General features: G+C 37.8%; 1 protein-coding gene across 1 annotated transcript; it reads right to left on the bottom strand.

Moving 5' to 3' along the window:
• Nucleotides 1-3,536: 3,536 nt before the first annotated feature.
• On the bottom strand, nucleotides 3,537-7,047 carry LOC141827270 (calcium uniporter protein 5, mitochondrial-like). The gene is made up of 2 exons (XM_074714494.1): nucleotides 6,652-7,047; nucleotides 3,537-3,980 (listed from the first exon to the last, which is right to left on the bottom strand). The coding sequence occupies exons 1-2, from the start codon at nucleotides 7,045-7,047 to the stop codon at nucleotides 3,537-3,539; spliced, it is 840 nt and encodes a 279-aa protein (XP_074570595.1).
• Between the last annotated feature and the right edge of the window lie 3,479 nt (nucleotides 7,048-10,526).

Here is a 10,526-nt window from a genome sequence, read left to right as displayed (position 1 = left end):
TAGAATTACCATACATCGACTACTATCGTTCGGAAGATGACTTGAGTTACCCTATACTACTTAGTTAGGGGATTCGGTATAAATTAAGTTGACGTGCTCATTTATAATAACAATCTGAGCGCGTGTCAGCTATTCAAACACCTTCGGACACTTCATCTTATACCCAATCATCTCGGGTCCACACTCCTCGGAGATGTTTGCTTAAGATGTCAAAGTATAAGCCTCCATGACCAAGATGACTTGAATACCGCAAGTCAAAGGAAACTCGTACTTAAGTTGCATAGAGATCTTCATTAACATATATATATCGAACCATATGAAGTCTCATGCTAGGTCACTCCAATAAACTGGTTACCTTTAACCAGCATCCACGTTTAACTCTCAACATCTAATGTCGACAGCAGTGAGATCAGCTGCTTGGCTAATCAAGGAGTTCAAAACGTGCTAGTCTCGACAGAATCGATGACGTCCGCGCGCATCAATTCCTCGACTAGGGATAATTTTAATACGTTCATAATTACACGTGTAGAGATGCTCACTAGTTGTGATCCAATCACAAATTCTCTCACGCTATGAATCGTATTGCAGACAATCAGTACTCGAGTTTAAGATCCACTCAAACACATACAAAATGTGCACTCAAATAGTGAATTGTTATTTATCAAATAAATAATATAATCGTAAGATGATTGCCTTAGAACACCTCTCAAATTAACAGTCTAAGCAATCTGGAGGACCGAGTCATAGTAGTAAATTTCTGGGGGCCGAGGACCATGGCTAAGCAGGAAGTCCAATAAGTCTGGAAGACTTGTTGGCAAAACTTCTCTCGAGTGGAGTGGGTAAGGGTGCGTTCCCGGAATGGAACAGTAGGTGTCAGACTAATCTAGGATTTCAGTAGAAATTTGAAGTTAGACCCACAGGATAAGACTTAGGTTGTTTATATGTTTGCATGCTTATCTTGTAGGATCCAGGAGCTGGAAGCAAGATGGAGAAAGCATAAGTGAAGCAAACAAAGGCAACTAAACCAAGGCCAGACTTGGATCCAATCGACTGAATCTGGAATCCAGTCGACTGATTGGTCTAGTCGACCGAAAGGTAAATCCAGTCGACTAGAGATCAAATAATCACAGCGAAAAGATAAAGTTTATCAAGATTTTTCACGTCAGCACGGAGTCGACCTGAGTAGGGATTCCAGTCGACCGGAAGGCGAAATCAGTCGTGAAGAAAGAGGATCGCGGTCTACGTGGGGTCGACCTAAGATGGACTCCAGTCGACCTAAAGGTTCAATAAAAGAAGGGTAAACGTGCACAACCAGAGACAACAATAACAAGTCATCCTTCTCTTCTAGTGGTGATTCGGAACGCGAACGAGGTCAGATTCTTGCAATCGGGGAAGATCCAAGAGGAGTGCATGGCGCTCAGGACTTCTAGATCAGCAGCCAAGTGTTTGGGTTATTCTTTCTTTACTTGTCTTATTCTGTCTTTCATTATTATCTTTATACAGACTGTAAGACGGGTTTCTCCGCCTCCAAACGAACGTTCAGAAAGGAGACCACTAATGGACGGGTGATAACTTATTTTTCGTCGCACTACGGTTTCAATTAATTATCAAGTTTCAACCAATAATGTAGTATAGAGTTAACCTGAATTGTCTCTCAATGACCCAATATAATGCTTGCAATCTTTAAATCTAATGAAATTTTATATGTTGGGAGAAGAATAGAAAAACTAAACTAATGCATGTTTTGGGGGGTTTGAATGCTAGGAACAATAAAAACTCAACCACTTACTTCCTCTTAACAATCCTAATTATCCGGAATCAAAATTTCAGCTAATTACAATCCAAACATGACCAAGAAACATGACAGAATTAAACATAAACGGACAGCATCAACAAAATAGGACAGATTTGATACGAAACATGACAGAATTTCCTACTAGACAATTCAACAAACTACTTGCATTCAAAAGAGAGAATTCAACAACTATAACAAAGTAAACTATAAGGGAATAACAAGTAACAAAATAACAACTGAAAAGAAATTAAATTAACATCACAAGAAAGCGCAATCAAACAAAAGGAAGTTGTAAAATGCTGAAATTTGTTGGAATTATGTGTTGTCCACTTGTGCAGGAGGAAATGAGGGGCTGCTTGGCTCTATCCGACTGGCTGAAGCTTCCGCAGATGGCTGGCGTTGTTGCTGGAAATGATTGAGGCTTGAGAGATGGCTGCTGCTGGCGTGAAGAAGAGGCTGAGGGAGAAGGGCGTTGGCTGTTGTGATGTTCGTTGTGGGAGTTGGGACGTGAGTGGAGATGGCTTGAGGTGAGTGGCGGTGGGCTGCTGTGAGTGGAGTGGTTTCGTTGATGCTATGAGGTGAGTGGATGGCTTGATGGAGCGTGAGTGGAGTTTTTGTGAGGGCTTGAGTGGAGGTGGAGTTGTGAGGTGTTGATTGGTGGAAGATGAGTGGGATTGTGAGGACGTGAGTGGAGGGTGGTGTGTGTTCAGTGGTGGAGGATGGCTGTGAGTGGAGAGGCGTGAGGTGAGGTGGTGAGGGCGTTGTTTGGCTGGTGGAGGTGGCGTGAGTGGGAGGCGTGAGGTGAGGGTTTTCGGTGGTGAGAGGCGTTAGGATGAGGGAGAGATGGCGGCTGCTCCCACTGTGGTGAGGGTCGTTAGGGCTTGTTGAGGGAGATGGAAGATGGGTTGTGATGTGTGGTAGAGATAGAAGTGAGGTGTTGATGTGGGGTGGAGAAGGAAGTGGCGGCTAGGGTTGCTCCCAAGGGAAGAATGTCTCATCCAAATCAACTTGCTTCCTCCTCTAACTTCTTTAGTGGGTTGGATCCTTTGTGAGCCCATACCCGAATCCGAAATGGAATGAGATGAGATTGAATCCACATTTAGATTGGACTATCTTCACTTGGTTTGAGTTTGGTCCAACTTGCGTCATAACCAACTGCACTTTCTCGATTTACCTCCTCACAGATGGTCGTGGGGTCGACCGTGTGGAGCTGCTAAGGTGGCGGATCCACCTTTTTGCAAAAGAGTTTGGTCCAACTTCATAATCATGACCCTTTAGGTCTCCTACAAAAACACATAGAAAATGTTAAATTCAATTCAAAATTTGTAGGAATTATTAATATAGCTCAAAATAAGTCCTGCTCCACCATGATCGATGAAGGTTTACATTCGATGCCCAATTAAGATAGCATTATGGAGAAGGGGAATACAAAAAATTGCACTGGGTGTTCGTGTATGTTTGGTGAAAGACTCGTAGTGAAGACAAGTCCACCCTAATTAAAGCCTTTACATGTTCAAAGAAACAAACTTCAATTATGGTAATAACCAAGGGCAAGTAATTAGAATGCACAACTCATCAACCATGTATAAGATAAAGCAGCCATTCGATGTCATAATCTTTATTTTTCAGCTACAAAATTGTCATGAAGCATTCTGCAATGCACCCAAGATTGCAAGTTTTATCTATTTTTAAAATAAAAATAAGGGCAGTTAGTAGTTTTAGATTAAGAATGCCAAAGCCCTTATATTTTCTGCCATGACTCTACGTTCTCCCTTGGATGCTTGCATTGTTTTTGCAGTTCCATATATCTTTCAACGTTAAAATAGTGTTTCTGAATTAGTTTCTGTTGCCTCGACAAGAACAGCCTGTTCATGAGGTCTTGGTAAGTTGGGTCTCTTGAGGTAATAAGGAAATAGGCATATCCTGCAATGACACCAGCTGTGGTGGAGAAGAAGGTTATTGGCTCCATGACATCCCATGAGAATTCCCAAAAGGTAAGTCGAAAGAAGAGACCAATCTGAAGAACGAAGTAGCCTAACCCTGACCAAAGCATGCGTCGAACCTGCCTGTGCGCAAGCTGGTCAATTTCTTCTTTCTTTTTCTGCAATTCCTTCAACTCTTCTCTTCTGGGATCATTCTCAGGTGTCAGAGCAAAGGGAACAACCTTTCTGACGAGATCCAAAATCTGTAGAACACCAAGTTTTGGCAGTATCAGACTGTTGAGCACCCAGTGATTTCAACTGGTTAGGCGTGCCAAAAGAAAGAACTGGTTTTACTTAGAAAAGAGCCAACAAATAAAAGATCAAAGTGTAAAATAGTAGAATGCTCCATCATATAAAACATACTGATTAAATCGCATGAATCTAATTTGGCTGATAGGCATCTAAATGAAACACAAATTATTCATCTCATCAGGTTCTGCATTCTTTCTGATCTTGACATGATTGGGAAATCGAGTTCTCAAAATCCAAATAAGAATGAAGAAGAGCAGTTAGAGCCCGAAAATCTTAGCATGATTTATATTACAGAAGTTCATCTTTCCAAGAGGAAAACTATTATGGAAGAATATTATTTCTTGAAAATTTCATGAATATTTCAGTGAACACTGATCATGCAAAGTTGTAAAGTTTCAGATTACGAGTGGTGTAAAAAACATTATACATTAGAATTTGAATCATTGATTGTTGAAACTTTTCTTGAATATCATCATTGATTCTACGAGTAGTAAAATTTGAAGGCAGGCAGTAAGAACTTACTCTTCGTCAAATTATTCTCGGATTATGTTCTTCATTCTAAGGTCCTAAGATTTTATTTTCAGCTGAATATTATTTAAGAAGCCAGAAAATGGATGAATCTTCATGTAGTTTGTTGGCTACAATAAATGCATTACAAATCTTTAGTAAATAGTCATGAAGGTGGTTCCACAGTTGTGAGAACAAGCAGGAACAATGTTAGAGATAACAGGTGTTTGAAACAAAATTGCTCATCAAAAATCTCAACAAGAGTCTCTAAACAAGGAAAGCATCCCAAAATTTGCAGTGTGATGGGGAAAAAAGGAAGAAAATTCAACATTACCAGTTTCTTTGTGTTTTGTTATTTTTAACAACAGATTTTGAACTTGGTCATATCATGGAACATATATCTCATTATAAGAAAGCATCAAACAAGATCGTGGCATGTATCATCTAGCTAACACTGCAAAAATCGAGATTGATGGATAACACACAAAATAAATCCCAACAATCATTATAATCATCAAGCCATTATGCCCCAATGATTTTAATTTTCTTATAATTAAGATTAATCTTATCACTTCATTGAGCTTTGTATGCAATATCACTAATCATATTATATGAATTAATCATTTTTAGTAGATTGAGTAATGCTTTCTTATGAAGATAAAGTTCCTACTGGAAACCAAAAGTCTAGGAATATGTAAGCGCATAATATCAATGAAATATCATTAAAGGTTGATACCTGGTTTAAAAATTAAGTGCACTAAGATCTTAGAAAAATAGAACAATTCAACCTCTTTAGAAGAATATCTCAACATCGACCTAACAAAATTTCTTTAATAAAACCTTATTAGAATGCCAAAACATCACACTGCAAATATCTAATATTATGAGGATGGTGGACGAAATTGTACTCTCATGATTCCATCTAACAAATATTTCTTTTTGAAAAATATGTTTTACACCCTTCATATAAAAACTTGGAAATAATATTGACCGCCAACAGAAACATTGTTGAATGGCCTCCATATGTACAACCTCAGTAATAAACAATGATAAACAGTGTGAGCATGGGCCAATCTGTGGGATTAGAGTTGTGCCAACCAAAGGTCATCACATTGTAGAAGCTATTAAAGGACACTCACCTTAAGGAGCTACAAAAAAAATGATAGTGCTAGAGTGGTTAGAGTAGCCTTTTAGTGTTTTAAGCCGTTAATAGAAGCTTCCACAGAGACAGGAGCCACATGCTCTTGACCTCCCCTCAGTCTTAAATGAAGCTAAGTGATTCACTTTGACTCGTAATCCACACTTTGACATGTAATCCTCCTCTTTACCCCTCAACTAACTCACCTCAGGTGACCTTCAACTGCCTCAGCCAAGCTAAAACTTAAGGGATTAACCAAGACACATTGCCTTTGAGCGGACCTAAGTAGCCACAATTCACCCAAGTGAAACAACCTCAACTGAAATGTGTCCAACTTGGGCAAACAGAGATAAACTCCAATCAATCTTGATCAAACCCAATACGACTTTTGGCTATGATCCCAGATTTAGGTACAAGCCAACTTAACATAATTGGAAGACTTATAATTTATAATAAGAGTCATAACACCACTTGAATATTTGATGGTCCAAATGTTACTTAAGATCTCACCTTATCAGAATTCATTTTCCTGAGCCTGGCAATGTATCTTTCATAAATTAGGTTTAATTTGCAGAGAAAAATTTGGAACACATTATGAGTTCTTGGATAGGACAATTTTAATCATAAAGATAGAATGTGAGAAAAAGAACAACTCATTTAGCTAAAAAAAGTTATAGCTGTTTTTATGAGTAACAGTTTATAGATTATATTTATAGTATCTGCGAACAAAATTGTAATTCGTTGTTCTTTAGTCAATCTTTCTTCGGATCGTGAAGGCACTAGATTTGTAAGTATTAAACACAGGAGAATTCCCAAGGTCGAATCTTTCTAGTTCCATAATCAATTAAGATCAAAGTCGCGCCGAGAATAAGGATGGACCAGATAGATCATTAAAGTAACAATAAATCGAAGAAATATTTATTTAGAAAAATCCATATAAGCAAAAAACTAGCAAGCGATCGAAGAAATTGGATTACCTTATCGGGGCGGAGATAGACCTTGTCCCTAAACAAGAGGACGATGCCGACCTCATCCAAAGCTCGGACAAAGGCGGCAGCCTCGTTCCGTGAGCGCGCCACTCCCATCCCCTCGCACTCCTCCAGAAGCTGAGCGTACCCGACGACCTCCTCCCCCTCGCTCTCGAGCTTCCGCTTCAGGGCCTCCACGTTCACCAGACGAATCATCCGCTTCGCTTCCTCGAGTGTGATCGACTCCGTCGGCAGCGATCTATGGTCGCACGCATCGTTGCCAGAGGAGCAGAAGAGGTGGGGAAGCGGCAGGAGGCAGGGAGGGATCGGGTGCTTCGCCGATCGGGAGGTGAATAGATTGCGTAGGAGGGTTCGGGAGGTTGAGGAAGAGAAGGAGCGCCACATTGTCCTTGGCGGGGAGTGCGATCGGATCGGACTGCGGGGGAAGGAGAAGGCGGGAGAGTAAAAGGCGAATCAGTTAAGGCGACAACCGATCAAAGGGAGGGGAAGAGGTCAAACCAAACGCGGCGTACGGGATCGCGAATGGAGGATGAACGTCTTTGCCGACCTGTCTGTAAGTGGTGTTTGAATCAAGGGAGGACAGGCGCTCCATTTTTTCTAAATAGAACGTTCTATTTTAATTTTTTATTATAAAAAGGTATTTCATCTACTGTTAATTATATATAATTATATAATTATTTTTTAATAATGTTCTAAATTTTTGTATCGATCGGGTCTAGCCGTTATGATTTTATAATTATTGTATATATTATAATAGCTATTTAATTTATTTAAAAATATTCATATTATAATAATTACAAAATCATAATTGTTATAATATAGATTTAATTTATTCATATAATGTTTATATTGTTAATAACTATAAAATCGTAGCTATTATAATATGTGTAATAGTTACAGCCTGTTATAATATATATGTAAGTGATATATTTAGATAGGAGAGGAAAGTTGTTGGATAATTATATATAACTGAACAGTGGGTGGAATATGTCATTTTAATAAAAAAATCAAAGTAAAATATATGATGATTTGGTAAAAAAGAATGATCTTTTAATTTTTGTCCTTAAGCAATTAACTACTTACCGGATAAGGAAGGTCGCTTGATTTAATTCTTTTTCCTATTTTTGGTATTTTGAAATTTGACTTGACTTTGTTTATAACTTAACTACTATGATATATTTTGCTATGGATTTTACAAATTTGTTATTGATTGTAAATTAAAATAATATAAAATATCTATGGTAATTTATTGAACTACATAGTCAAGTTTTATAATCAAAATATGAATCCAATGTTTATATTTATCAAAGTACATAATTATTTTCTATTATATCCCTCTTTTAGGAGTTGACTGTTATAGTCACGTACATTAATTCATTTTTAAATTTATTGTATTAGATTTGTAGATGCAGTCAACTACGCTACTGAACTATTAGTTATTTAGAGTTGTTGTAAGTCTAGACTATCATTTCAGTTATCATAACGCATCTCTCAACTATCATAAATTTAATACTTCAATTTTATATAATCATTATTTTTTTTTGAGTGGAAAAGCGGAAGAATTGTAGTATTTAAGTAATCATTATATTTTTTCCAAAAAAAAACTCTTGGGGAGCTTAGGTGAAAAGGGAGTTTGACATGCTAATTATAATTTTAACTAATTTAAATAAATTATCAATCATTAAAAAGAAAAAATTATTAAAACTCTCATCCCTAATTTTGATGATATCGACAAAGAGTTTAAATTAGTATGTGGTGAATTGATATGTTGATTAAGTTGTGTAGAGTTTACCAAGTGCACATGTTTTAAGGATTCGATGGCTCAAGGTTTCTAAGATTGGATAAAAACGTTAAGAACGAGATCTATGTAACTAAAAGCAAGAAGGATGGTTAAGGAGGAACCATGGTCTCAAAGCATCTGAAAGACGCAGCTTGACGATAGAAGACCTCATGACTAAAAGATACTCCAAGTTAGATGAGTTAAGTGAACTGTATACTTGGGTCAAAGGGCAAACACATATCTTAAGTGAACTCGACCTTAGAACCGATCGAAGTCATAGCATCCATCGATTGATAGGTGACATAGTCGACTAATGGTTCAAATCAATCAATGAGTAGATTCGAGTTGAAGGGTGGTTGTGAGAAGCATGTGAATTGCTTAGAAAAACATGCCAACTCTTAGATTCTTCAAGTCTTCACTTTTGTCCATATTACTTGTATTTTCCATGTGCATTCTTAGCTGATTGTAAGAGGTTTCTTTAGCTCTAGTAATTTACTGAAGAAGAAAAAAGTAGTAGACCACTGGTGCTTAGGTCTTGGGCATAACAACCCTAAGGGTGTGTTTGTTGGGGGGTAATCTGTGATTACCTTGCTTATCCATCCAAAATTATCAATCAAACCTTGTTTGGTTTAGGTAATCGCTAATTCCGAAGTAATATGTCATGCCCGACACATCAGCATACGTCAGCAAAAGAGGTTATCTAATCCAGAATTAGAAAACCAAGAAAAACTTAGGATTTTCTTGATTCCGGGGTTAAGTAATTTTTACAAAATTATCCTCCACTTACCCTCCGCGAGCAGCCGTCCCCGATCTGCTTCCTCTCCCATCGCGAGCGAAAGCCTCCTCTCCCGTCCTCGATCGCCAGCGAAAGCCTCCTCTCCCGTCCCCGATCACGAGCAAAAAAAGCCTGCTCTCCCATCCCTAAACGCGAGCGAAACCCTTCTCTCCCGTCCCCTATCGCGAGCGAAGCCTCTCCTGTCCCCGATCGCGAGCGAAGCCCTCCTCTCCTGTCAGCTTCCGCTTGCTCCCTTCTCTAACAGCGGCGCCGGCGATTCGAAGCCCTCTTCTGTCTTTCCATTCATCCCCGCATCGAGCCCTAACCCTAGCCTAGCCTACTACCTACCTCCTGATCCTCCAGCGAGCCCTCTTCTGTTGGTGCTTCTTTCCGTTCATCCCCACATCAAAGCTGTTTTCTTCCTCCCTCACCATAATCATTTGCGTGAAAGTGACTTCAAGCTCTTCAATTTGCCTGCAAAGGTACAACTAATGAGTCTTGCCATTTTTTCATGATGCTATTTGAATTCAGCTAGTTAGACTTCAAAGAACTTTATATTTTGCTATAATACGTAGGTCTTTCATCCTGAAAATGATACAATTAGTGACTTTACTATTTGTTATAAACATAGTAATCTTCTACATTGATCTTTTTTTGAAAAAAGGTTTGAAGCAAAAAGCCAAAATATGATTTGTAATATATTTTCAAGTAAATGATCAATTTTACTGCTTTATCTTCACCATTACCATTTAAGATAGGTAGCTTCAATTATATATCAATTGTTTTTCATTGCCAATGTTGAATGTTTCTGAAAGTTTTATGTTTAAAGATTTAATAATTTTTAGTGTCAACAGTGTATAATTTTTTTTGTAAAAATAAATTCTATGCTAATTAAGTTTAAAATTGTGATTTATCCAGTTTGGTGCGTTTCTGAACTGAATGAACACTCCTAATTTTATCAACCTACCTCATAACGAATAATGTCAGAAGATTACTTGTTTTTTATGAGTGAAATTGCAAGGCATGATTAATCAAGATATTACTTAGAGACTGTATTATTAATATTATTATTTATTTTTCACACAGGATCCTTACCATGGATCCTGCACTTGAAGAAAAAGTTATTTTAGTGTTATACCTTCAAAAAATTACTATTTGGTATAAACATAGTAATCTTCTATTATGTGGAATCTTATAGTTGCTTGCTTTGGCCCTGAGGATATCATCGCTATTATTTGTTGGATGAATTTGTGGAATTATTTGTTTGTCTATTTAGCTTATATAATACATAAGATTGATTTCTTCTTT

Source organism: Curcuma longa, chromosome 4 (genome assembly GCF_044706935.1).
Source record: "Curcuma longa cultivar G26 ecotype Majalengka, Jawa Barat chromosome 4, ITB_CL_G26_1.1, whole genome shotgun sequence".
Lineage (NCBI taxonomy): Eukaryota > Viridiplantae > Streptophyta > Magnoliopsida > Zingiberales > Zingiberaceae > Curcuma > Curcuma longa.
This window is presented reverse-complemented; position numbering and strand designations above follow the sequence as displayed.

Bases quoted from the DNA above. Each gene is read 5' to 3' on its own strand.
- LOC141827270 (XM_074714494.1), bottom strand. From the start codon at position 7,047: ATGTGGCGCTCCTTCTCTTCCTCAACCTCCCGAACCCTCCTACGCAAT. The intron at 3,981-6,651 runs GTAATCCAATTT...GGTGTTCTACAG, and splicing joins TCTATCTCCGCCCCGATAAG to ATTTTGGATCTCGTCAGAAA.